General features: G+C 39.4%; 13 protein-coding genes across 13 annotated transcripts; 6 read left to right on the forward strand and 7 right to left on the reverse strand.

The window, feature by feature from the left end:
• Nucleotides 1–85: 85 nt before the first annotated feature.
• On the reverse strand, nt 86–4138 carry ADE6 (phosphoribosylformylglycinamidine synthase; the record flags this gene model as incomplete). Its single annotated transcript, XM_037289475.1, has 1 exon — nt 86–4138. One exon carries the CDS (start codon nt 4136–4138, stop codon nt 86–88), a length of 4053 nt encoding a protein of 1350 aa, XP_037145370.1.
• Nucleotides 4139–4696: 558 nt separating this feature from the next.
• HG535_0F01560 (uncharacterized protein) lies at nt 4697–4948 on the forward strand (the record flags this gene model as incomplete). Its single annotated transcript, XM_037289476.1, has 1 exon — nt 4697–4948. The coding sequence occupies one exon, from the start codon at nt 4697–4699 to the stop codon at nt 4946–4948; it is 252 nt and encodes an 83-aa protein (XP_037145371.1).
• Nucleotides 4949–5054: 106 nt separating this feature from the next.
• COX18 (membrane insertase COX18) lies at nt 5055–6023 on the reverse strand (the record flags this gene model as incomplete). Its single annotated transcript, XM_037289477.1, has 1 exon — nt 5055–6023. The coding sequence occupies one exon, from the start codon at nt 6021–6023 to the stop codon at nt 5055–5057; it is 969 nt and encodes a 322-aa protein (XP_037145372.1).
• Nucleotides 6024–6228: 205 nt separating this feature from the next.
• On the reverse strand, nt 6229–6537 carry SPT4 (transcription elongation factor SPT4; the record flags this gene model as incomplete). The annotated part of the gene is made up of 1 exon (XM_037289478.1): nt 6229–6537. The coding sequence occupies one exon, from the start codon at nt 6535–6537 to the stop codon at nt 6229–6231; it is 309 nt and encodes a 102-aa protein (XP_037145373.1).
• A 304-nt stretch (nt 6538–6841) lies between these two features.
• GRX8 (glutathione-disulfide reductase GRX8) lies at nt 6842–7171 on the forward strand (the record flags this gene model as incomplete). Its single annotated transcript, XM_037289479.1, has 1 exon — nt 6842–7171. One exon carries the CDS (start codon nt 6842–6844, stop codon nt 7169–7171), a length of 330 nt encoding a protein of 109 aa, XP_037145374.1.
• A 40-nt stretch (nt 7172–7211) lies between these two features.
• VHT1 (Vht1p) lies at nt 7212–9044 on the reverse strand (the record flags this gene model as incomplete). Its single annotated transcript, XM_037289480.1, has 1 exon — nt 7212–9044. The coding sequence occupies one exon, from the start codon at nt 9042–9044 to the stop codon at nt 7212–7214; it is 1833 nt and encodes a 610-aa protein (XP_037145375.1).
• Nucleotides 9045–10287: 1243 nt separating this feature from the next.
• Nucleotides 10288–11008, forward strand: RPS22B (40S ribosomal protein uS8; the record flags this gene model as incomplete). The annotated part of the gene is made up of 2 exons (XM_037289481.1): nt 10288–10420; nt 10749–11008. 2 exons carry the CDS (start codon nt 10288–10290, stop codon nt 11006–11008), a joined length of 393 nt encoding a protein of 130 aa, XP_037145376.1.
• A 128-nt stretch (nt 11009–11136) lies between these two features.
• HG535_0F01620 (uncharacterized protein) lies at nt 11137–13788 on the reverse strand (the record flags this gene model as incomplete). The annotated part of the gene is made up of 1 exon (XM_037289482.1): nt 11137–13788. One exon carries the CDS (start codon nt 13786–13788, stop codon nt 11137–11139), a length of 2652 nt encoding a protein of 883 aa, XP_037145377.1.
• Nucleotides 13789–14563: 775 nt separating this feature from the next.
• On the reverse strand, nt 14564–16285 carry ART5 (Art5p; the record flags this gene model as incomplete). The annotated part of the gene is made up of 1 exon (XM_037289483.1): nt 14564–16285. One exon carries the CDS (start codon nt 16283–16285, stop codon nt 14564–14566), a length of 1722 nt encoding a protein of 573 aa, XP_037145378.1.
• A 209-nt stretch (nt 16286–16494) lies between these two features.
• Nucleotides 16495–18258, forward strand: MDM30 (SCF ubiquitin ligase complex subunit MDM30; the record flags this gene model as incomplete). The annotated part of the gene is made up of 1 exon (XM_037289484.1): nt 16495–18258. One exon carries the CDS (start codon nt 16495–16497, stop codon nt 18256–18258), a length of 1764 nt encoding a protein of 587 aa, XP_037145379.1.
• Nucleotides 18259–18421: 163 nt separating this feature from the next.
• SSQ1 (Hsp70 family ATPase SSQ1) lies at nt 18422–20422 on the forward strand (the record flags this gene model as incomplete). Its single annotated transcript, XM_037289485.1, has 1 exon — nt 18422–20422. One exon carries the CDS (start codon nt 18422–18424, stop codon nt 20420–20422), a length of 2001 nt encoding a protein of 666 aa, XP_037145380.1.
• Nucleotides 20423–20526: 104 nt separating this feature from the next.
• On the reverse strand, nt 20527–21136 carry ARC18 (Arc18p; the record flags this gene model as incomplete). The annotated part of the gene is made up of 2 exons (XM_037289486.1): nt 20527–21051; nt 21131–21136. 2 exons carry the CDS (start codon nt 21134–21136, stop codon nt 20527–20529), a joined length of 531 nt encoding a protein of 176 aa, XP_037145381.1.
• A 430-nt stretch (nt 21137–21566) lies between these two features.
• Nucleotides 21567–25562, forward strand: ROM2 (Rho family guanine nucleotide exchange factor ROM2; the record flags this gene model as incomplete). Its single annotated transcript, XM_037289487.1, has 1 exon — nt 21567–25562. One exon carries the CDS (start codon nt 21567–21569, stop codon nt 25560–25562), a length of 3996 nt encoding a protein of 1331 aa, XP_037145382.1.
• Between the last annotated feature and the right edge of the window lie 1562 nt (nt 25563–27124).

Here is a 27124-nt window from a genome sequence, read left to right on the forward strand (position 1 = left end):
ATGTATATACACTTTTTTGTTCCTGAATCTATCGTCTATACTTGGATTAATATGAAATTATTATTAATATACAAAAAGTGATGGTTTAGCTAACCCATCTTCTTGCTGATCTGAAGAGTCTAATCCATGGTCCATAACCGCCCCATTCTTCAAATTGTTCGGCTGGGTACCATGAATTAGCCTCCAATCTACAAACTCTTTCAGGATGAGGCATCATTGCCAAAACTCTACCATTTGGTGATTTGATACCGGCAATGGCACTCTGTGAGCCGTTAGGATTAAATGGATAGGCTTGGGTGGCATTACCGTAGTTGTCAATATATTTAATACCGCATAAACTTTGCTCTTCAAATGCTTGCTCCTGTTCTTTATTGATAAATTTTGCCCTACCTTCACCATGTGCGACAGCGATAGGTAATTTTGAACCTGCCATACCATTCAAGAAAACACTTTCAGTAGAAGAATCCTGGATTACTTGAACCATACTAACACGTCCCTCATATTGTTCACTTACATTTCTTTCGAAACTTGGCCAGTTTTCACAGCCAGGAATTATATCCTTTAATCTGCTTAGGAATTGACAACCATTACAAGCACCAAATGCAAACGTATCTGTTCTTTCTTGGAAGAATTTAACAAATTGAGAACGGACACCTTCGTGATATAAGACAGATTTTGCCCATCCAGCACCAGCACCTAGAACATCACCATATGAGAAACCACCACATGCAGCAAAGCCTACAAAGTTATCCAAGTGAACTCTGCCCTCCAATAGATCTGTCATAGTAACATCGATGGAATTGAAACCAGCTTGTTGAAAACACCAAGCCATTTCCATTTGACCGTTAACACCCTGTTCTCTCAGAATAGCAACGTTTGGTCTAACATTAGAAAGTTGAGCACCAATTTGCAAGTCATCCGTTGGGTTGTAAGTCAAGGAGAAGTGCAAACCGGGGTCTCTATCATCTTTCAAAGCGTGAAATTCCTCGCTAGAAGTTTTTGGATTATCTCTCAATTTTTGCATCTCAAAGGAGGTAGAGCTCCACAACTGTTGCAAGTATCCTCTAGTGTTAGTATACAGCTTTTTACCTTCATTGTCGACAACTTTAACGATTTGAGAATCGAAGTCTGGCCTACCAACAACAGAAACATATCCATTTGAAACACCGTATTTGGCAAGAATTGATTTGAACTCTTCTAATCTATATTGAGATATCTGGAAAACAGCACCCAACTCCTCGTTGAACAATGAAGCGAGTGCCCTCTCTTCAGTGGCATCTATAACAGCAGTTAAACCACATCTCGAGGCAAACACCATTTCCAACAGGGTGACTAACAAACCACCATCTGATCTATCGTGGTATGCTGCGACAATGTCTGTCTTATGTAACTCAATAAGAGCTTCTAAGAAGCCTTTCAGAACAGTGTTATCTGTGACGGTTGGCGAGCTGTCACCAACTTGCTTATAGACTTGCAACAAAGCAGAACCACCCAAGCTGACAGTTTTGTTCAAAGCTGCAAGATCGACAAGTACCAAAACTGAGTCGTCAAGCTTCTTGTTCAATAAAGGTGCCCAAGTCCTACTCGTATGATGAACAGGGGCAAATGCAGTGATGTCCAGGGTTAAAGGAGCAGTAACTTCTTTATCATCCCACTTCATCTTCATCGACATGGAGTCCTTACCGACCGGAATTGCGACTCCCAAATCAGGGCATAGGTCCATACCTAAAGCTTGCACCGCTTCGTATAACTTAGATCCCTCACCTGGGTGGGAAGCTGGGGACATCCAGTTTGCTGACAGTTTCACATGCTTCAAAGACTTAACATCAGCAGCAAACAAATTCAAAAGAGATTCAGCTACAGCCAATTTTGCTGAGGCAGCAGCAGAAATTAGGGCGTTGACAGGTTTTTCACCCATGGCCATTGCTTCACCAGAAGAAATAACCGAATCACCCAAAGAAGTTGCGACAACACCGACGTCCGCAACTGGGACTTGCCATGGGCCGACAAATTGATCTCTGTCAATTAAACCAGTAACAGTTCTGTCACCAATTGTAATCAAAAAAGATTTGGAACCTACAGCAGGTAATTTTAAGACTCTTTCAACGGCATCTTCAATTGATGGAATTACGCTCAAATCAGCTGCCGATAGTTGCAAGTTTTCTGTAACGGTTTCCCTGGACATTTTTGGTGGTTTTCCAAATAAAATGGACATATCGAGGTCTATTGGAGTCGTATTCAGCAAAGGATCGTCAACAATTAATCTTTGCTCAGCTGTTGCAACACCAACAACTGCGTATGGTGCCCTTTCTCTCTTACATATCTCTTCAAACACGGAAAGATCTTTTGGAGAGACACCAAGAACATAACGTTCCTGAGATTCGTTACACCAAATTTCCATAGGAGACATACCAGGTTCCAAAGATAATACCTTTCTTATGTTGAACTTAGCACCCAAATTATTATCATGAACCAGTTCTGGTAATGCATTGGAGAGACCACCAGCACCAACGTCATGAATAGATTGAATTGGACTATTTTCGCCAAGAGCAACACAACCGTCGATAACTTGTTGACAACGGCGTTCCATTTCAGGATTTCCTCTTTGAACAGAGGCAAAATCTAGTTCAGCAGAGCCTTCACCAGCTGCAATAGAAGATGCAGCGCCACCACCCAGACCAATCAACATAGATTGCCCACCCAAAACGATCAATTGGGATCCTGGTGTGATAGGCTTATCTTTCAAAACAAACTGAGGTCTAATAGAACCGAAACCACCAGCAATCATAACAGGTTTGTGAAATCCTCTGATTTCTTCCTTCCCTGTGGCATTCTTCACTTTAGTTGTCAAAGTTCTAAAATAGCCGTTAATACAGGGCCTACCAAATTCATTGTTAAAAGCAGCTGAACCCAATGGTGCTTCAATCATAATATCTAGAGCAGATGCAATATGCGAAGGCTTTCCAATATCAAGTTCCCATGGCTGTTTGTGACCTGGAATTAATAGATCACTAACAGAAAATCCGCTCAAACCACATTTGGTTTTAGAACCTCTGCCAGTTGCACCTTCATCTCTGATTTCACCACCTGAACCTGTGGATGCACCGGGGAACGGAGAAACGGCAGTTGGGTGATTGTGCGTTTCAACTTTGATCAACATTGGAACTGACTCTTTGATTGAAGTCCATTTCTTGGTTTTTGGATCTGGTGTAAAAAAATAGGCATCGTTTTCGGTATCCAAAACAGCCGCATTATCAGAATAGGCACTTAAAGTGTAATCTGGGGTCAATTTGTGAGTATTTCTAATCATCTGAAATAAGGTCATATTTTTCTTCAATCCATCAATAGTCCAGTCAGCATTGAAAATTTTATGACGACAATGTTCCGAGTTAACTTGAGCAAACATGAATAATTCGACATCGGTTGGATCTCTTTTCAAAATTTCTACAAAAGCCCTAACCAAGTACTCAATTTCACCTTTATCTAAAGCCAAACCTAGCTCTGTGTTGGCCTTGTTTAAAGCATCTCTTGGGCTTAATTTCAAAGATTCAGATACCAATGGAATGTGAACAAGCGGCTTTGGAGATTCATGCGTGAAAAGATCGTCTGAAGTTGGGGGTAGATCCAAATACAATTCCTGGGTCATTCTATCAAACACAGATTGTAATGACACATCATTTAGATTCTCTAATAGTGGGAAACCTGGTACGGTTTTTATCAGCAAAGCTAGACCTCTTTCAATTCGTTCAACCTTGTCATCCAACCCAGAAACAGTACTGATATTGGTGGCCTTAGAGGACCAAGGTGAGATAGTACCTGATCTTGGCACAATTCTTATTAAGTAAGTATTTTCACCAGTGTTGGAACCTGCTGTGTCCTGCTTGACATAATCATACAACGACTTCGACAATGCATCAGTTTCCAAATCAAGAGCAGTGTCGTAGGTTAGCAAAACTTCGAGTAGTTTCAAATCCTTTTCAGATAACTCTGATACTTTAGTATCAATATAATGAACATAACAAGAACGCACCTCGGTGATGATGGAAGTGCTGTTGGTATATTCTTCAATTCCTTTCGTCAAGTTATCAACTCTAAATGGGGACAATGCATTAGGGCCCACAAGTATCTTCACAGACATGTCAAAAAGTTAGTGGAATATAACAATGACAAAACGTATACTATGTGTCTAATTGAATATACCCACGAGTAATGAGTTAATATCTCCTTTTCGATGACCTTAGAGTAGTAGCAAGACTACTAAAACAATTAAAAACACAAGATAACTGGAATCAAATTAAAAGAAGTTTCGATTTTTTTTTCCCAATATTTGAAATTTTCAAGAAAAATGAAGAAATAACTAAAACGTCAAATCCCAAAGCTATTATATGTGGTATAGAATAATAATCCCAAGATTTAGTCAGTATGGATACTCATCTTAGAGTTAATTAACTCAACGATAGACTATCTCAGTAGTTTGGTCAGTTTGTGCGTATAGTTAGTCATTATATTAATGTGATAACGAATCTGACTCCGGCACACCCAACCATGCTGAAAATTTTTTTCAGACGAAAAATTTCATCTCATCGCAGCTCATCGATAAGGAAATAAGAATTCCTTTAGTTCAAGTGAAGGCAAAGGGCTTTCATTAAGGTAGAACTGATTCAATCATAGGTTGATTGTAGCATTAACCATAAAAATGCCACAAAAAGCTCTTAAGACTAGCAAGAAGGTTAAGGACCCACGTCGTATTACAAAAAGACAAAAGAATTTACGTAAAGGTGCACCATTACAGATTAAATCAAAGAAAAAATCACTTCTACATCTAAAAAAATTGAACAGAACAGCGTCCTTAACTGAATCTACTGAAAAGCTTATAGCAAGTAAAGTTGGCCATTTGGAAGTTCTGAAGGGGACAAGGAGAGAATTGGCAAAGGAAAAAAACAAATGAAAACGGCGCAGAATAAAAAATGGGTATATTGATTTATTTAGGAATTCATCTGTACAGTATGTTCTAATAATTTTAATGCATGATGTGTGATATTCTGGTGCTGCACCTACCTTTGGTACGGCCACAGCCAATTCAGTATTACGTTTTGTATAAACGAGTAGAGTTGTGAGCTGATCCAGTAGAGTGACAGTATCAACGGCGCCTGTGACGAGATACCCATCATGAACACGCAACTAAATCTTGAGATATTCAAAATACTATTCATACTCTGTGAGATTCTTGAACTATCATTTGTCGCAACCTTGATTCCAGCGTCTAAAGTGCTTGAACTTGCCAGCACTTTGCCGTTATATTCGACATTGGCCAATGAGAGAGTGCCGAGTACCATTGGAATCAATAATGGCATCGAATCTAGAGAGAGACTCAAATCCAGTGTCGGTGCAATTATTTGACTAAACCAATAGTAGCTGTTAGTTTCTAGCAATTGTTTATCTGTTAGTCCCCTAATGCCCATGGAAATAGTTACCCACAAAGGAACTTGAACTATCGGCAACATAATGTTCTTCCACATTTGAACACTGTACCTTGCGAATAGCTTTTTTTGCCTATTTCTTGTCTCTTTCACAGCAAGAAGTGTTATCTGTTGCGGCGTTAAGCTCCTCTTATTGCTTACACTACCTGCATTCCCATTGAAAACTTCGCTTGTTCTGTTCCCTGCTGTAGAAATCGTGTCACCAACTGTATTTGTATTTGTATTTGTATTTGTAGCTGTAACTGACGCTAAACGCAATTTTGTAACTGGTGTGATTGCTTGCACTAGCTTTCTAAGCTGCTGTTGCTTGACAGTTCGTTTCCTTTGCAGTATGCTCAAAGGCAAAGTTATGAGTGTTCTCAGTGTTATAGTTGTCAAGGGTACTAATGTCAGCCAAGTTAAGCCAGTAGTATCGTGCATTGTAACCAATAACTCGGAGACATTCTGAAATACAGAAAGGTGCCTTCTTCCTGAGATGAGTGAATGGGATCGCAATTTATATTTTGCGAGTCTGGTACGAGACAATGTACCTTTAATTAACATCTTACTGCTGCTCTAACCCTTTGATCGGTTTTCGCAACTTAACATTCGTGTGCTGAAAAAACCTTCAAGCCTGAAATGCCATTAAAAAGACATGATAAACTTCATTACCGTTAATACATTACATTTTACTTTTTATGTATCTATCCTCTGCGTGCTATATATATAGGAAAGACTAATTTACAAACTTACACGACATCCAAATAATCTACTCAACTTGACTACCATCTCTTGGTTTGTAGTATGGCAGAAGATCGATAACTTCGACCGGGAGTCTCCCGTCCACTTTCACGGCATACATACCAGGAATATATCGGTCCACAGCCAGCCATTTTGCGACCCACGATTTTCCTGGCTTACACATACCCACAAGCCCTTCAAATGAAGGTGAAGTACACTCTATGGCGGATACACCTGCTTCCTCAAAGATTGACTGACAGTTCGGACAGCCTCCATTAGAGAATTCATTTGCAGAAAGAACTATACCGCAAAGCATGCATGCCCTTTCACTTGACATATTGACCTCGAATTCTGAATATCAGAGATGCTTCTGATTCTGTCATTGCTAGATTCATTACAGCTTGACCAGTCTTTTTCTAACGCTTTTCATGTTGAAAAATGTATCTCCTCGTACGGTATCTTTTCATCATGTAGACCTTCTTACAAGATAGTTAAAGAAGCAGCCTTGAATAAATATGTGAGATTCTTATAGAGCCTCATTGTTAGCCATTTGGCTTCATTTTATCTCATTCATTTGTTGTTTCAAGCTCATACTTAAGAACTTAACTTGAATTGCAAACAGTATAGAAAGAGAATACCCGATGGTTGATTACAATAGTGAAGTGAGAAAGCTGATCGGTGGTCACAAATTCTTTCTGTTCTCTGCTTCTTGGTGTCCAGATTGCAGATACGCCATTTCTGTCTTTAGCAAATATGGCGTCATAGGCAAAATTCACAATTTTGATATTGCGTCGCTGTCTACAAAAGAGCAGCAAGAATGGAGAAATGCATTTCAAAAGGTTACAGGCAGTAGAAACTTGCCTACCTTGTATGTCAATGGGTCAGTTTGGGGGACAGAAGCTCAATTGCATAAGTTCGAGAGTAGAGATTCGCTTGCTGAAGAATTTGCGAAGATTGGTCTAACAAGCTAGTTATTATTTTGATATTTATTCAGTACATATTCTACGAAAACTACTCTTTCAAGTAGTAATAACCATTTTTCTCTTCCATATCCCTATGAACAAATTGTGGAATTTCGATGTCTTTATCAGTATCATACAAGATGATACCATTGCCCAAAGCGTGCTTCTTTTCGTTTCTTTTGTAGAAATACAGCACCACAAAAGTCCATAGACCATATATAGCACCAAATATCAAACTGACAGTGTAACCAGTCTTAAATCTTGGCGATTCGATGGTTTGCCAAGCAAGTGATGGGATCCATGCATATGTGGATTGCGAAATTGAATAGATAGCAATCCATGTAACAGCCTTTACTTGCGGGTCCAATCTTAAAAAATCGTTGATAAAAGACCACAGACAAGGCGATGCACTAACACTAAAGTATGTTGTCAAAAAAGCAAACCATTTGGCAGAACTTGAGACATCCCACTTGATTAAGATAGCGCATGAAACGGTATTCATAATAGCAGCAAATACCATAAAGATCCATTTGCAGCGGAAAAGATCTGCGCCGAAAGCACAAATAAAAACGTAGACGAAACCTAAACATGCTGGCAAGACACTTAAGTTATTGGCATGTTCGATTGAATAGTTAGGGTTGGATCTTAGCCATAACGAATATGAACCGCTAAAGGCTGTCATGTTATTCCAAGAACAGGTGTCAAAAACAACGAGCACCCAAAATGCTGGAGTACAAAAGACTTTTTTCCAAATATCTTTACTCCACAATGGCTTTAACTCTGATTCCTTCACGGAATCTTTAATGTGATTTCTTTTATTTCTAGCACGAGCAATTCTGATCTCTTCATCTGTAAAGAAAAGAGAGTAGCACTTTGACGGAATACCTGGCAAAATGAAAAATCCCATGATAGCTGTTGGTAAAGAGATTGCAACCGCGTCTATCAGGAACATCCATCTCCACCCTGCTAAACCATGGACACCATCTAAACTCCGGAAGATCCGAGCCTGCAGCAGACCTGAGGTGACACCGCCTAATAATTGACCGCAGAAAAACAAACAAACTCTTGAACTGATCTCATCAGGAGCATACCAGCAGCCAAGAAGGTATTGTGATACTGGATAGTAAGCAGCACCAAATGCATTCAGAATGAATCTATAAGCCCTCAATTCTGCCAATGTTTTCGCCCTATAGCAGGCGAATGTAAACCAAGTCCAACCCATGTCCATTGCAGGGAGCATAATATGAGCCGGATATCTTGGTAACAAATACATGAATGGCAGTTGGAATACAATCGCACCAATGTTTGATATAGTGGAAGTATAAATATAATCGTTACCTTTCATGTTCAAATCTTCTCTCATATGAGAGATGTATGCACTTGTGTAATTGTTGGTGTCAACTGATTTCGACCAACAAAGGACCAACAAATATAGTGCAAGAACGAGATCTAACTTGTAGAGCAGTTTTCTTTCAGCCTTTGTCTGTGTAGCATGATTAGGATACAAAAATTCGTACCATTTCCGAGACTTTTTGTATTCTTCATTCATTCTGTATTCGTATTCATCAAAATATTTATACCATCTCCTGCCAGCCTCATTTCTCAATTCATAAGGCATATTAGTTCTAAGTCCGTCAATCTCTTCGTTTTCTGACACCTCATGTTCCTCCTCGGCTTCATTTTCGCTATCCTTTTTATTCTCATGAATAACATGGGACTCTACAGATAACGACTCATCTGATTGAATATTGCTCCCATCTTCTTGTAGTTCTTCAGGCAGTACTCTTAAACGTGGAATGAATCTCGAATGCGAAATGAAATCGAAACAGCCAGTAAACTTATTCCATTGCAAATTCATTTGCCAACGCCTGCGGAAAACCATCGTATTCTTCAACACCTGTGTTCGTTGGTACTTTTGAGAGATACCAAATTTCAGAAAGAGAATGTGATGAATTGACGGGTCTTATATATAGTGATCCAACATTTGGTTAGCTCAGACATTGCTCTATATTCTTGTTGAGATCATCAATTTCTTTCATATCGCAGAAATTTTTTTTTGTTCGAGCCACAGCGCTGCGGTTCCCTTCCTCGCAACGAGTCATCGTGCGATGATTAAAGTCCAAACCTGATCACGAATCGATGTACTTTTCGCCCCAGATTTGTCGAGAAGATCGACCAAACCCAATAGTCACTAAGGGCCTACAGCTGCAATCTCGACACATTTTTCCAATCCTCAGTGTGCAAAGTCTTCCATGGATGATTCTTTTTTGTCATACTACATCTATGGGTGTCACAGGAACTAAGAGGTTCTCATCGAAAAGAGTTGTAATGATGTCTGATGACACATTTCGTTTTGTTCTGGCGTACTATCCGAGAAAAGGGTTGCATTGGTTTAAACTGCGAAGTTGATTCTACTTCATGCCGTCAGAATTGAGTCAGCGTCAAAAACCAGTCTACATATTCTGGTGTACGACAATGCTAATTATAATATGCTGTGACGCAATATTGGCAGGTTCCCAAAATGCTGGGTGGCTCCATGATGTACCTCTTAGTCCTACTGATATTATAAACTTGTTGAACTTTGAAATATCCGGGTAAGTGGTGAAGTATGTTTTTAAACTGAGTTGAAAAATTTTCATCTGCTTCTCTTGCAGGACACTTATTTCACAACAATTAACCAAAGAAAGTAGAATACCACTTAGTTTGTATGTGATTTGATGAAGCCTTTCGTCGATTGCCATTGGTGAGCTCTTATAGTGAGTCAAGACTCGCTTTTCCAATCTGCGTCCGTTGTGAATATCAAGAAGCGAAAGAAATAGGCTGCAAGAATCAATGTTCAACTATGCTTTAATACTTGTGAGTGACAAGAAGTAATTATTCGGCCGTTCTGTTGAAGACGAATATACTTACAAAAGTATAGACACTGATACCTTTTCGCAACCTCGTTCCCACCTGAGGGGAACTAGGCCTCAAAATCCTGTTAAACGGGATACCTTTTGGCCTATACAATTTCTTCGGAATGAGCTTTCCAACGGACATGACCGCAAAGGTGAGATATTCTCTTCGTGTATTTCCTTCAAATTTTGGAAATTGTACTAACGTATCAGTGACTTCAGTGATTTATAATGACTCGTACTTCAGTTTTAGCCGACGCTTTGCAAACTATCAATAATGCTGAAAAAACTGGTAAACGTCAAGTCTTGATTAGACCATCTTCCAAAGTGATTATCAAATTTTTACAAGTTATGCAAAGACATGGTATGTTTTTTCTGTTTGATATAAATGTTAGCATTCAGTTTTGATTCCTTTTTTTCTCAAGACATCCCGGGCTGATAACTAGATGGTTTGTCGGATAGTATCAATTACTTTTAGTCTCATACTGTTTTTTAAGTGTCCGGGAGATCAAAATTCATGTGGAATTGCTTCTTACACGGTTGGAACTGTAAATATCTTTACAAATTCAAGTGTTCTTAACCGTTTACTTTTCCTCAACAATCGAACACAAGAAATAGAAAAGGAATCATAAATTGTTTTATACTTACGTTTAACCTTAAACTCAAATGTTGTGTTACTAACAATCGGAAAGGCTATACTGGTGAATTTGAATACATTGATGACCACAGATCTGGTAAACTAGTTATTCAATTAAATGGTAGATTGAACAAATGTGGTGTTATTTCTCCAAGATTCAATGTAAAGATTGCTGACATTGAAAAATGGACTGAAAACTTATTACCAGCAAGACAATTTGGTTACGTAATCTTAACTACCTCTGCAGGTATCATGGATCATGAAGAAGCAAGAAGAAAGCATGTATCTGGTAAGATCTTGGGGTTCGTTTACTAAATAAATAAAGAATATTTATTTTTTAACTGTGTATATTAAGACCGCAAGTGTGCCTTCACTAGAAAGCCCACCGCAAGCCAAAGCTAGAATTTAAAGAGGGTTTTCAAAAAATATATACATCTATATTCTTACTTAGAAGAAACGCCAAATAAATGAGAAGGAGGTGGTAAACGAACATTGTTAATCGTTGGTGGACTTCCAGAGTCTGAAAATGCAGGATCGCTAACATTACAGGAAGAGTTTGGTGATACAGTACTTGCATTAGCCGGTGCGACATATGATGAAGCCGTTAAGCTCGAAATCGGATTGGTATCATTATTCACATGCGTAACAAACGTTGGACTAAGTACTTCTGTAGTCTGGGGAATTGTTTTTGGTGATACCGGCTCTGCTCCATATGAATAAAATTGACCATTGTTATGATTAATACTGTTGCTACCGTTATTACCATTATTACCTAGACTGTTTCTACTATTGTTATTAGGAATGATGTTATTATTGTATTGTTGACGATGATGCTGAAATGAGAAGTCCTGTTGATTCCTCAGCATCATAGATTGATCCAAACTAGGTCTTCTGATTGAATTCATGTTCATGTTTAACGGTGGTAAAATGACATTTGAATTTCTAAAAGTTGACGAGTCTAAACTACTCGAATGGGTCATTCCAACATTTTGTAAGTTGAAACCTTCGCTACCTGATGAGACTGAATTATTCGGCAGAGAATTTATTGATCCTGGTGATTGTATAGCCAGTCCATTGTTTGATTGCCAAGGATCATTTATTGATCTATTCGTAGAAGATTGCGAATCATAGTCATAATAATACTCATTTTGATAATTCAATGAATCTATCGAGAGTTCATTTAGTCTAGATTGAAGATGATGACTTAAACTTTGAATTTTCCTTAATTTTTTAGTAATAATTTCATCCTTCAAATTTTTGATAATTGCTTGCACTAATTGATAGAATCCAATAAAAATTAATGATTGAGTATCTAAAAAACTTGATCGAACATCCCACATGTTATCAATTACTTTCCCCTGACTGAATATGAATTCATTCATAAAATGATCAATGGCATACATTTCAATGTTAGAGTCTTGGAAAATAGTCAAGTACTCAAATACGAGTAATAACTGAATGGATTGATTCGATAGTAATTTAAAGATACGATTAGGGTGGAATTTTACGTTATTAACAGATAATTCAATCTCAAAAATTTTGATCAGAAAAATCACAACATCTGTAATTAATGACAGATATCTTTTTTTTATATCCTCATGATTGACCGTTTGTTGTACAATTGTCAAGATTGGTAATGCACATATGCTTAAATTTTCATTTATTAATGAAATATCAATTGGAGCAATTGCATCCATAAACCAGATTTGTCGACTCGAGTTTATCTGGTCCATAAATTCAAACCAAAAGGTCTCTAGAAGTAACCAATGGTTATCAGATTGAATTGGTAAACTTCGCTGATTGATTGTTTTTTTAAAAGATTCCGGCACTGATGTTTTATATTGCAATTTAACTTTAAACTTTTTCTGTTCTCTTTGTTGTCTTCTTTCTTTACTAATTCGAACGTAGTGAGTATTAACCATCTTCAAAGCATTATGGAAATCAATTTTGTTTTGGAAAATTTGTAAAGCGTTTAATTTGCAAAAAAAAAGCCAATGACAGTAAATAACATTCGATAATATATCAACACTTGAAAGTAGTAATTTTTGAAGAGAACCCCTTGAATTTTTGAAAAATTCCTCAACCGTAAATTTACCAATAAATTTCTCTCTTACAATGTTATTCAAAATTAAACTTGAAATATTATTTGGTTCATTTGTTATTCTCAGAAGCTTAACCCAGGAATCAAAAGTTTGCCAGTAAAAGAGTTGATTGATTTTTGAATCCAAATAAACCCTTTGAAATTTATTAAAGAATTGCAGAATATCCGCCGGCTTATAATCAATTAATGCGAACCCATGCTGCATAATATCTAGTGCAACAATATCGTTTATATTCGACCACGAAATTTGCCAAATATCATCGCGTATTTGTTGATTCCGCATTGATCCAATACATAATATGGCAAGAATCCGATCATTATTGATTTCACTTAAAGTAAGTTTGAATTTATCCACTCTTTCCAAATTTCTCATTCCGGTATTATAAAAATTTCGTATGTTCTCATAGCTCATAGTTGCTGTACTTGCATATCTGGCAAACAAATTTTGCAATACCATACATTGTTCATCGCCAAGATCAAAACTTTGTTTCTTGAATGTCCCCTGTTTGATAGCCAGAAGTGGAGCTGTAGCATCATTGTTAACGCGTATCATCGAATTGACCAGCAACTCTAAATAAAGCTCATTCTTGGTACTTCCCAATTCGCATACCGAGCCAGGACCCGAGCCAGGACCCGAGCCCGAACCCGAGCACGAACCCGAACCCGAACCCGAACTAAAACTCGAACCCGAGCCTCGCCCGCGAGCACCGCCGTCCGCAGTTCCACCTTCTGCCTCAACAACACCATTTTGCCGCGCAATGCTCTCCTGCTGCTCCTGATCCTGTTGACTTTTCCTCTTCATCAACAAGGTGTCTCTATGAACTGTTCTGATGTGTCTTTGCAACAGATCTCTACGTACAAATGCATGCCTGCACACCTTGCACTCAAATGGCTTGATACCTGTATGTGATCTCTCGTGTCTTGCCTGATGTTCCGACCGAGAGAAAGTCTTGGAACAGAAGTAACACGAATACTTTTTCTGATTGGCCGCCATTGATTGATTTCACATGTAAATTCTTTTTTGGTTACAGATTACAAGATAGTGTAAAAGCGCAAATCCACAAAAACGTTTTTACCCGCCCAGCATTCAACGAACCCTCCTTCTACCCGCGCTGTACTCCTGATGAAAAGCGCTAAAAAATAACAGCTTCTTTTATATTGAAAGAACCGGTCTTTCCTCCTGTCATGCGGAGAGGAGACACAATGAAAATAAAAAGTGGTGGAAACAGAACGAAAAAGGGTGGGGAAGGAGGGGAAAACGACCTAAATACACAAAATAAAACCGTGAGCAATCACGGGTGATGTACAACAACGAAGAATCGTACTGCTGATAGAACCTGAATTTCTGCACCATGCGGGGTTTGCCTGTTCTCCGAAAACGAAGATTCCTAAGGGGGCCGAGAAATAATCGGAGGATGAGGCGGGGGAGGGGAGAGGCGGGGCCGCGAGGGGCGATGACGAAACGAAAATAAGCACGAGCGCATGAGCGCACGGAAAGGACGCGCGACCGTTCGAGTGGCCGGGTGAAAGCTTCTTTTTATTGGCGAGAATTTCGTAAACTCCGGTCCGGTAGCATTCATCCGGCTTCTGCTCCAATAAGACCCGCAAGGTCTAGAAAGGTTCCACTGGTCTTTTTGGGTGGCCAGGTCGCTGGGAGGGGCCAACAGTAGGACAATAGGGAGCGAGCGACCGAGGGGCGCGGTGGAGAACGTCAAAACGTCAAAACGTCAAAACGTCAGAGGGTCAATACGCCACAGTGTCAGATGGCATTAATGAGGATATTCCTGCATTGTCTGTTCATACGACGGTACTTGGCACCTTTCGTCTTCAGACAGCTCGGAAATGGCAGGTGGCAACGGTAGCGCCGGCTCTGCGGGTTGCCGTGCCGTCGGCGATGCTGTCCCGAGGGCTCTGAATTGTGTCTCGTTCTGGAGTTGAACGGGTGTGGCGGCCGGTTGCGGTAGTCCGAAAAAATCAATTTCTTTATCCTGGTGGCGTGGAGGGTGCTGATCTTGATGCGTTAAACGAGGAGAAACCGGGGCCGATCTCGTTACGGATCTATTGCCGTTTACCAAGGAGTCCTTCAAACGGTCCATGTAATTTGGAGGCGGTAAGAGCATTGCCGCTGGTGATGGGGATGGCGATAGTGAATGTGTGTTTGGGGTTATACTGGAGTGAGAGTTCGTAGCAGAGGGATCGAACAGATCCACGTATTCATTTGTTCTGAAGTGGATGTTCCCATTCGTACTGTCCAGGAGTACCAGACGGCCTTGCACTCTTTCTGCTGGTGATACGTAGAGTAACACTGGGAGATTTGCCTTTATCTCTAACGTCTTGTTGTCATGGATATGTCTCAACATGACATGTATGGAGATCTTGTGCTTTACATGAATCAAGTCGTTGGCGCATTCTACGTCCTGGGTGATTTTCTTCAGGTCATGCGGCAGTTGGAAGATCGAGTTGATCGTTGTGTTTCCCAGCAGCAAGTTGTCTCGCTGTTGAATGTTCTCGATATCCTTGAACTCTGTCATTGACTGTTTGTTGATGACTATTTGATCATCATAGAGATTGTCGTTTGTGTCGCGTATGACGAACCACTGTTTAAGGGAGCCTGTGATTTTCTCCAGCTTGTAGCCCTTTCTGAACGGGAACAGCTCGATGTTTATCACTGTAGAGCCGCCTATGGCGATGGCCTTGCTGGGTATGCTTATCTTATACTGCAGTTTGTCTACGTAGGTGTTTGAGACTGTCACGTCCTGTTGCAGTGCCAGGTGGTCCATCGCCAAAGTGCGGAAAATTCTTAGGTATTTGTAAGTGCTGAAACCGTGGCTGTGGAAATGAATCTTTTGGGGGCGGTCGATTATCGCTTCGAAACTGTATAAGATGCTCCCGCTCTGTAGTCCCTCGATCGTATCCGGTATGTCTTGAGGCAGTCTTACGTCGAACGGCAATTCATAATTACCCTTGTGTAGATGGAAGAGATACGAATGCTCAGGATCGAGGTCAGTGAAGGGTGTACCGTTGAAACCGTCGGAAGGCAGTTCGAGTACATGGGATGTAGTTGACTTTTTCTTGATCAACCGGTTCACAACGGGGCTCGAGAAGGATCGCATCGGATGGTTTAGCGAGGTCTTGTTACTTCTAACTACTTCACCATGTGAGGAAACCAACAGATTGTCCCAGTTTGTCTCGAATACGACCTTCCGATCTTTCACAATATTGGTCACTCCACTGCCGTGATCCAGCTGCAAAAAATCAAGTTTGAACCTGCCAACTAGTTTCAACGATAGCTTCTTTAAGACAAAGTTTTCGTTTATAGAGAGTATCAGTTTTCCACTTAATAACTGCTCCTCTGTCTCCAACTGTGACTCTTTGATTAGTATTAGGTCTCTGTAGGGAGAAGAAACTCGAATATCGAAATATACTATCGGGCCCTTATTATTTATACCAGCGAAACCCCCACCATGCAGGTAGGACTTGGGTCCAAACATTCCTGTGTAGATTTAGCTTTCGTCGGGTTAAAGTGCTACTATAGTTCTAAGTTAGTCATGTAATTGTTCTATTTTCAAAAACATGTCTTCTTGTTTGGATGAAAATAGCGAAACTGGCGAAGGAGAGAAAACCTCACAAACATACCCTTCTTTTAAAACCAGATCAAGAAAAAAAAGCATAATGAAGGAACACAGCTGTTGAAATTGGCATGGCTTCAAGTAGTATCACTATTCTACCGGATGAAATATGGATTGAAATCTCGCAGTACTTGACAGTTCAGGACCTTTTCCGGTTGAGGGTCTGCTGCAGAAAACTGAATGCTAAAATCAGTTCACGAGCTATATGGAAACCAATATGCCTCAAGAATTGGTTGAACCATCAAAATAACGATCCCTTCATGAAAATTACTGATAATGAAGAAAATTATCTGCTAAAAGATGACTGGTTTTCATATTTCAGATTCAGAAACAACATTGATTGTGGAATTATGCGAAATTTGCGTAGAATTATGCAGCAAAAAGATTCCAAAAAGTATTGGGATGAATTTCAATCTTTAATGCGATTTAAAAAAAGCCATATAATTCCATTATTACACAGAACTGTTAATAAGCAGTACCCACGCGATGAAATACCACTTCATTTGATAGCAATTTGCCAGAAAGTATTGACCTCTTACAGACATGAATACGTTGTAAATCTGTTTACTAATGAGAATGGTGGAATAGAATTTGTTCACAATGCAGAGGAAACTATTTTTTTAAAATTGGCAGCTATGGATCCATCTTTCGATAGGCTGCTCCACCATCGTAGTCAAGTCTTCAATAAAATTCATCTTTTAATTAAAAGGGACTTTAATAATAGTTCAGATGAGTTTATGACACTACCAACTACTCTGCGTGTGGATAAGCTGATTTGCTACCTGATTGAGCTTTTGAATCCATTTAGCAATAGCCGGCATTTGTTTTTGGAGGATTTTATTTTATTAAGGATTTACGCAGGGGAAGCTCATGGCCACCCACTGCTTATATTAGCAATTATACAAGCACTGGCTTCCAAGTATAAAGTCGAGACATTATTGTGCAGTTCATATCTCATTATCAGGGACCATCGACTGAAAGATGGCGAAACTTACCTCACGATTTCGTCTACTGGCAAACCAAAAATATTTACAAGGGGAAGACTAATTCATTCACTGAAGCATCTCGTTGGATCAAGTGACTATATTATTCAAAATGAAATAATACCGACAATTTTACAACCTTTAAAGATGAAGGATTGTATCTCCACCATCTTCAAAGAGCTTCTGCCGGTTTACAACAAATCGAAGTGGTACACAATGAATCCAAAAACGATAGAATCTGCAAAACTTATTTTCCCCCATAGTGGCCAACCAATGTCATGCGACGCAGTCAATTACTTCCTGTGTGTTCACAAAGCTACGGATATTGGCCATAGAAACGAAATGCGCGTCTCAACGCTATATACAATAACACGTAGAGAAGTTTTTCGCATGCTTTCAAAATTATACCCAGGTGATTTAAATGAAATAAAGTCATTGTTACGACGAGATAGTGATTCCTTTGTAGAACCGTTTTTGCGGTACGAAGAATGGCTCCATCAACTGCATAATATTTCTTTGGAAACTGAAGATGGAATGGGGTTGTTTGTAGTCTCTTCTAGGGATTTACAATTAATGTGTATCGTGGGTACAAGGCAGTTTTCAAATCAGCATACCTACTACACATTAATGAACGCTCTGGGAGAGTTTTACATTGAACTCGACGAAAATGTGGAACCCTGCGATTGGGAATGTAACGAAGATCTTATTTCTGACTTCCTAAGCATGGCATCACGATCCGATTTGGGATTGGTTTTTTCTGGCATTGATAAGTCATCGCATAGACTCGAGATGAATAGCATAGTCCAACATATAATTGACGAAAAGGAACAGCAAGCCAGTTTAGGCTTTTGAAGCCCAGCAACGCCATCGTATCTTCCATACTATTTACAAAAATTTATATGTATGTATACCCTACTTATTCCATAATTTCTTGCTGATGTTACACTGCGTGAAAATCGTTCATTCGCGGCGCTGATATTCAATGAAGGGTTAGAAGTTCAGAGAAATAATAGTTATGACAACGTACCTCAAAAGGCTTTACAGAAGCGGAAAGAACACTTACCGTTTAGACAGAATGCTTTCACTGTCAAAACTTTCAAGAATACATATAACGGCTTCCCCAAGACAGCTAACTAGGAGTATCAGTTCTAGGGTAGTGGGAATTGACCTTGGGACTACCAATAGTGCCATCGGGTACATACGAGATTCTAGTGATAAAAGATCCGCAACGATTATTGAAAACGATGAGGGCCAGAGAACAACGCCTTCTGTGGTAGCATTTGATAAAGATGGTAGAGTGATAGTCGGTGCCGCTGCTAGACGTCAGGCGGCTATAAACCCAGAAAATACCTTCTTCTCTACAAAACGTCTTATAGGTAGGCTTTTTGAGGACAAGGAAGTCCAGAGAGATTTGAAGTCCGTACCTTTTAAAATTGTAAAATCGAATCAAAGTGGGCAAGCATACGTTAAGACAACTTTTGGCGATGTAAAATCTCCAAGTGAAATCGGATCCCTGATTTTACAATACTTGAAAAGAACAGCTGAAGATTATTTGGAGGAAACAGTAGAAAATGCTGTAATTACCGTACCCGCGTATTTCAATGATTCACAAAGGCAAGCCACGAAGGATGCAGGGCGGTTAGCAGGACTGAAAGTATTGAGAGTAGTAAACGAACCTACAGCTGCTGCATTGAGTTTTGGCCTGGATGACTCTAAAAATTCTGGTATAATAGCTGTGTATGACCTCGGTGGAGGAACATTTGATATTTCCATCTTAGATATTGAAGACGGAGTTTTTGAGGTCAGGGCTACTAACGGAGATACGCACTTAGGTGGAGCAGATTTTGACAACGTTGTTATAAACCATATCATTGATAGTTTCTTGAAAGAGAACCCGGAGATCGAAAAAAGTGCAATTATCGAAGATATGGATACAATGCAAAGGTTAAGAGAAGTTGCTGAGAATTCCAAGATAGCTCTCTCTCATGTAAATGAAACTACGATTGAAATTCCCTTCCTTTTTGAAAATAAGCATCTTCTCACAACAATGAAGGAATCTGAATTGGATGATATGACAATGCATCTTATTGAACGGACAATTGGGCCTGTCAGAAAAGCTCTCAAAGATGCCGATATTGAAGCAAAAGATGTGGATGACTTGATACTGGTAGGTGGCATGACTCGTATGCCTAGAGTCAGATCTGTGGTGCGCGAAATATTCGGAAAAGATCCAAACACTTCCGTTAATCCTGACGAAACTGTCGCTTTAGGTGCTGCAATTCAAGGAGGAGTTTTATCAGGCGAAATACAGAACGTTTTGCTGCTAGATGTCACACCGCTAACATTGGGCATTGAAACTTTTGGAGGAGCTTTTTGTCCTTTGATTCCCCGTAACACAACAGTTCCTGTGAAGAAAATGGAGATTTTCAGCACCGGTGTTGATGGACAAACTGGTGTTGATATTAAAGTTTACCAAGGTGAAAGAGGTCTCGTGCGTGACAATAAACTGATAGGAGATTTGAAACTTACTGGTATTACACCAATGCCTAAAGGTGTTCCTCAAGTTTGCGTCACGTTTGATATAGATGCAGATGGGATAATAAACGTTTCTGCATTGGAACGAAGTAGTGGCAGTGAAAAATCCATTCAGGTTGTTGCAAATTCCGGCCTTACGGAACAAGAGATAGCACAAATTGTGGAAGATGCGAACAAGAACAGAGAAAAGGATAATATAATAAGGCAAAGAGTTGAGCTTCTTACAAAGGCTGATATTATGATTAGCGATTCCGAGAACACATTTGAGAAATTTAAAGGTGTGATTTCAAGTGATGAATCCTATCCAGAAGTTCTCGAAGAATTGAAAAAAACAAGAGAAATGATAAATGATTTCAAGAACAATGACTCTGATTTAACTCGTGATGTGAATGATGTTAAGAGGGCCACTGACGAGTTTCAAAAAAGAGCCTTGAAACTTTTCCAAAGCTCTTCCAAAAGACAATCCGAAAGCAAGAAATAAGCCGTGTTTATGATTTTTACAGACTCTTGCGTAATAATTTATACGCCTATATGTTTGTATATATCATTCTTTCGCGAAATTTTTCTTTCTATCTTGTGCTGCATTTACAGGGACTTATTCATGAATCTTCTTCTGGTGAATGCTAGCCAAAATTTGGAAGGACTTTCTTTCGAGTCCCTGTAAAGTCTTTCGAGGAGTCTAATAGCCAGCTCTTGACGAAACTGTTGGATGTAAGTTCTCAGCAATTCCATCGCATTGTGATCTGTGACCGGGACTGAGTAAACTGTATTCATTGGAAATCCAGGAGTACCTGGGATAGTAAAATTATCGAGTGCGACATTTGTCAATGCTTTTAAAGCTTCATTATAGGTGGTGGTAATTTTCAAATGTGCTAGACAGTCATTGATAAACAGGATACCATAGATGAGCACTCTGTCGGCTGGCGATTTGATTTCAAAATTTTTGAAAAAAGAATTGGCACGAAACAAATCCAGACACTCGTCTATAATGTCATAATCTGAATTGGCAGGGTATGCAGGACCTCTGAACTTGGTATTGAGTGGTAAAAGGGCAATATTGCCGACCATGCGATCATTTTGCGGATCAACTGGAAATGTGGAATGATATGCCTGTCAATTATTGTTAGTAAAAAAACATTCTGCCCAAAATCAAAAAAAAAATGAAAACATTGATGGGCTTGGCACATACGGGCATTTTTATCCGATGAGGAAGGAAGGTATTAAAAACTTAAGCTAGCGACCTGTATATAATAACCTTTCTCCCTGTAACTCAAACTTTTCGTATTTCTTCATTATCGGAAAACCCCTTTTGACTTTCATGTTCACAATCATCAAGTTGTCGTTTCATATGACCAACATTTTCGCAGATGGTAAGTGCATAGGAGCTTTTATCGAGAGACTAAGGAAAAGGTTCATGATTAGATGGAAAAAAAAGAGTAGGTTCTCGTTGTTTCAGGGATACAAGCACTTGATTGAGTGTTCCGGAAGGAAGCAACGGTTGTATATTAGTGCTGGAGAAAATAATACGCTAGAAGAACTTCAGCGGTAGTTAGCTTCACTGTTAGAATTCCCTTTGCTCCAGAAGTTGAAGCTACATCACCTGAGTCGGAACTCTTGTCGACACAATGGTGAATGTAAGTAGTAGTCAGGATAGGCGGTCTGTTTATTCAGAAATCTTTGGAATCGAGAGAAAATCGAACTCCTTGACACTTGATCTCATTTACGATCGTGAGAACGACTACAACAATAAACAAGAATCCTATGAAGCGAGGCTTCCTGACAAAATTGAGGACATTGAACAGCTTAACGAGGTACTGTCTGAAGAGATTTTCAATGATTTCTTGCCGGAGACTGAAGACGTCTTAGAGAAAGAGGGTTACATTCTTCCTTACAAGACCCACATCCGAAGAGTATCTGACACACCGAGCTTGCTCAGTGGGGAGCACACACCACAAGGCAGCCCAAAAAGAAGCTCATCCTCAAAGGCTCCTTTCTCGCCCACAATTCATGAAAAGACGGTGTATACTCACCAAAAATCGGCACTCCAACCGACCGTACCGAAGACTACGGGTCTCTCTGATGCGCGCTTAGCAAATGCGACCGTTTCGGTGAACTCAGACTCTTCTTGTCAAGCCAAGAAAGAGGATAAAACAAAAACTGAACAGACGCCAAGGAGAACACCGTCGCTACCTCAACTGTCTATTTCGGGTCTGAAAAAGCAATCGAGCTTTTCTCATTCCAATGGTGGCACTCCAACTATGAAAAAATCACCTTTACAGGGATTTGGATTTTTCTCGCGGCCCAGCTCTCGAGATTTACAGGAGCAGCAACAGCATCCTAATCATTATAATCAACAGCAGCATCCTCAACAGAACCAGTACGCTGTTGATTCGCATCATTTCCAGCAGCAGCAATTTCAACAGGCACCAATAGCTGGCAATTCATCGAGGACTATGTCAATAAACTCGAGCACCCTCAAAAATTTTGCTTCCTCACTTCAATCGAAGACTACAAGTGGAAGAAAGATCCCCCAAAAGTATGACACGTTTTCTAATACGTTTTCGGAGCATCATAATCATCATCCTTCTGGTTATCCTCAGGCAGCGAACACAGCTGGGCTATCAAGTTATGGAAACTACACTTTAGGCAATAAACAAAGTTCCTCAAGTTTAGGCTTAGGTTTAAAGTCGAGAAACTCATCGGCATCACTCTCTTCAAAGAGATTTACTTCTGCATCTGGTGCCTCTTTACTTTATGAGCATCGAAATAGTGGTTCAATACCATCTTCTAAACCTATAGTGAGTGCTTCCAATAAAAAGCCTCAAGTATATCCTGCATTGTTATCTAGGGTTGCCACAAAATTCAAAAGTTCTATAGAAGTGGGTGACCATAAAAAAGATGGTCTGATTTATCGTGATGCATTCACTGGTCATCAAGCTGTTGATGTTATATGCTCAATCATTAGAACATCTGATCGTAACCTTGCATTATTATTGGGTAGATCATTGGATGCTCAAAAGTTATTTCATGACGTGATATACGAGCACAGACTGCGGGATTCTCCCCATGAAGTTTATGAATTTACTGACAGCTCAAGAGTTATTGGTACTGGTACCACAGGTGTTGTTGCGGTTAATTCGCGGGATCCCCTCATGCTATTGCCAAGCTCTTCACAGGTGAATTCAATCCCATATTCGGGATCAACTATCGTCAATTCTGGTTCCGCATCCTCCTTGAAAAGTGACCAGACCACGTCACAGGATAGTAAAGTCACTCAAAATCCTGCTTCGATACATAATGTCAATGGTGTCTTTACTTTGTTGGTTGAATGTTATTCCCCGACCTGCACTAGAGATCGACTGTGCTATTCAATTTCTTGTCCTCGAAGACTGGAACAGCAGGCAAGATTGAATCTGAAACCTAACGGCGGTTTGAAGCGAAACATATCAATGGCGTTAGATGAAGAAGAGGAGGAAAAACCATCTTGGACTAGCTCTGTCTCGAAAGAAATTTGGGAAAACTTGCCTAAAAGCGAGATCAAGAGACAAGAAACAATTTATGAAGTCTTCATCACTGAAAAGAATTTTGTTAAGTCTTTGGAAATCACAAGAGATACATTCATGAAGACGTTAGCTGAAACGAATATAATTCCTGCTGATATTAGGAAAAATTTCATCAAGCATGTATTTGCCCATATTAATGACATTTATTCTGTTAATAGACGATTTCTGGAGGCTCTAGCAGATAGACAAAAAAGCTCACCGGTCGTCAAAGGTATTGGTGATATCATCCTCAGATTTATACCTTTTTTTGAACCTTTTGTCTCCTATGTTGCTTCAAGACCATACGCCAAATACCTTATTGAGACTCAAAGATCGGTCAATCCGTATTTTGCTAGATTTGACGACGACATGATGAGCTCTTCGCTAAGGCACGGTATTGATTCATTTTTGTCCCAAGGTGTCTCGAGACCTGGTCGTTATATGCTTTTAGTGAGGGAAATACTGAAATCTTCAGATGCCGAAAAAGAGAAAAGGGATCATGAAAATTTAACAAAAGCCATGGAGGCATTACATGATTTTATGAAAAGAATAGACAGAGCAAGTGGTGCAGCACAAGATAGACATGATGTGAAGCTATTGAAACAAAAGATACTTTTCAAGAATGAATACGTAAATCTGGGTTTGAATGATGAAAAACGTAAGATCAAACATGAAGGGGTTCTATCAAGGAAAGAACTCAGTAAATCTGATGGCTCAGTGGTTGGAGATATTCAGTTTTATCTATTGGACAATATGCTATTGTTTTTGAAAGCAAAAGCAGTAAATAAATGGCATCAGCATAAGGTGTTCCAAAGACCCATACCGTTACCACTGTTGTTTGTTTGTCCATCGGAGGACATGCCGTCATCGAGAAAATTCATTGGTACTAAACCAGATTGTTTCGCTGGAGTTTTACAGCCTGAACATGCACAGATTAATTCAAAGAATGCTATGACGTTCCTATATTATGGTGCTAAGCAAAAATACCAGGTCACGTTGTATGCAGCACAGGTGGCTGGTTTACAAACTCTATTAGAGAAGATTAAACAAGAGCAGGGCAGAATAATCAGTGAAACTAACATGCTCAATGTTATCAAGATCAGTGACAAATTTTTTGATTATACAAACAAGATTAATAGCGTTGCGTCCTGTGACGGTGGGCGTAAACTTTTAATTGCGACGAATTCCGGCTTATACATGAGTAATATCAAAAGACAGAAGAATAAGGAAACTGGGAAAAGAACTACATATTTCTCTACCCCTGTTCAATTAGTACAAAGGAATAACATTTCACAGGTGGCAGTGTTAGATGAATTTCAGTCTATTCTTTTGCTGGTAGATAAGAAACTGTACAGAGTTCCATTAGCATTACTAGCAGTTGAAAGTAACGGAACTAGTTTTTTCAAGAAGCACAGCAAAGAGTTGGTCAATCACGTCAACTTTTTCGCGGAAGGCGATTGTAATGGTAAGAGATTAGTTGTTACAGCTCACAGTTCATCTCATTCAGTCAAATATTTTGAACATGATCATCCGTTATTGTCAGAAAGGAATGGTGGTGGCAAAAATGGAAAGAGAAAAATCACTGAAGTCATTTTCGATTCTGAGCCAGTTTCGATTTCATTTTTAAAAGCTAATCTATGTGTTGGTTGTAAAAAAGGGTTTCAAATCGTTGGTGTGTCACAAAACGCTCATGAATCACTATTAGATCCAGCTGATACATCTCTGGAATTTGCTTTAAGAGATACATTGAAGCCCATGGCCATCTATCGCGTTGGGGACACCTTTTTACTTTGCTATACAGAATTTGCATTTTTCGTAAACACCCAGGGTTGGAGAAAAAGAGATTCTCATATCATTCATTGGGAGGGGGAGCCACAAAAGTTTGCAATTTGGTATCCATACATCTTGGCCTTTGATAATAACTTCATTGAAATTAGAAAAATTGATAGTGGCGAACTAGTAAACTGTGTTCTTGGTGAGAAGATACGTTTACTACAAACAAGCTCTCAAGAAATACTCTATGTATACGAAGATTCACGGGGGTACGATACAGTGGCATCCATAGACTTTTGGGGCTAATATCCTGTCACTCTAATCTCTACACAGTGCAACCCGAAAAGCTTGTTTACAACTAACAACAGTCGCTTCAAGAACATACAAATACATTCCAAACCAAAAAAAGAGATTATTTTGTGTATTTAGTCGCAAGCATACATACATTAATTAATGAACTAATCCAACAATCTAATAGAAAAAAACGGAGCCGTGCATAAAATATGTAAAGGATGAGGGTTTCACGAGCAACATATTTGTGGTTGTCCATCCCATTGAGACAGAAAAGAAGGATAAACAGAAACACTTCAAGAGGCAGTATTTGTGAGGGAATCTTTCAACATGAAGAATAAAAATACTCAATGTTCGCTCCAACTAACTGAGTTGCAAATAAGTCCAGTTTCCAAAATCTTAGCACTAGCAAAGAAGCTGGGCGGCTATTATCTCAGCGCATGTTGATCTCCTCCACCAATATACTGTTAATCCAGGAAGGAACCCCATCAAACCAGAATTTCAAATAGAAAGAATAGATTGGAGCTTAGAATAATTTTCCAACTAGAACTGTATTTTTATTCACTTCAAGCGACATTGAAAATGCCAAGAAACCGATTCGATCTGAATAAGGGATATAATAAAAAGGTCCTCAAGGTTCTTGGAATAGGTGGTACATTAAACTCCCATTCTGATGTGATTTCTTGCAGCGTTGAAACAAAAATATTTCAAGGAGACTGAAATTCTGATCCCTATTGAGAACCATCGCCAACTATATCAATACAAAAATTTATAAGAATTTTCCTAATTGAATTCTTCAAAATCGAGAGGAGCCACTTTCAAACATGCCGGTTCCGTCAGTGTACATCTTAAAGGTTCGATGAGAATGTTATGTAGCGTTTGCACTTGAGAAAAGGTGTCGACCGATTACGTTAAACCATACGCTAATCCAGCTTGAAAGCCGAAATGAAAGGAGACAATAACGCTACTGAGACAAAGTAGAACCTAATTCCTTTAAATATCAAAAAAGAAGAGGTGCGTGAGATCCACTCTTTCGATCAATTGGCATCTCAGATCCCAAGCGCATATATGCGAAACTGCTCACGGCGATGTTACATGTGAAAATGCCACTAGTCACTTGTTTGAAAATCAAGTCATGAAGTGTGGGAACTCAAGCGAAGCGTATGCAAAAGAAAGCCAGGAGTTTCTTACAGGAAATAGAAACAATTGTAGGAGCAGAAGAAGAACCAATTCACCCTGCAGAATTGAAAGAGCAAGTCACTGCCCTGCAATTCGCTTTAAGATATTCGACCCAAGATTCACCACTCAAAGGTTATGGCCTATTGACATCTTTAACAGCTATCTGGATTTATCGATATTTTTTGAAACTTCGACGCGTTTGGCTTAAAGCCGTTGAAGCTCTCAATCAGCCATTTTTTTTCCTCTCTTTGTTTTTTCGGCTTCTTTCAGCTTAGACGCGATCTAAATAAATTTTTCGACGACGTGGAGGAAATTTTGTGCAAACCGCTATAGATTTCTGGAACTTCAGGTTTTAGTTCTGTTGTGGAAACTCTTTAACAAACAACTTTTCGGTTGAT

Source organism: Zygotorulaspora mrakii, chromosome 6, assembly GCF_013402915.1.
Source record: "Zygotorulaspora mrakii chromosome 6, complete sequence".
NCBI lineage: Eukaryota > Fungi > Ascomycota > Saccharomycetes > Saccharomycetales > Saccharomycetaceae > Zygotorulaspora > Zygotorulaspora mrakii.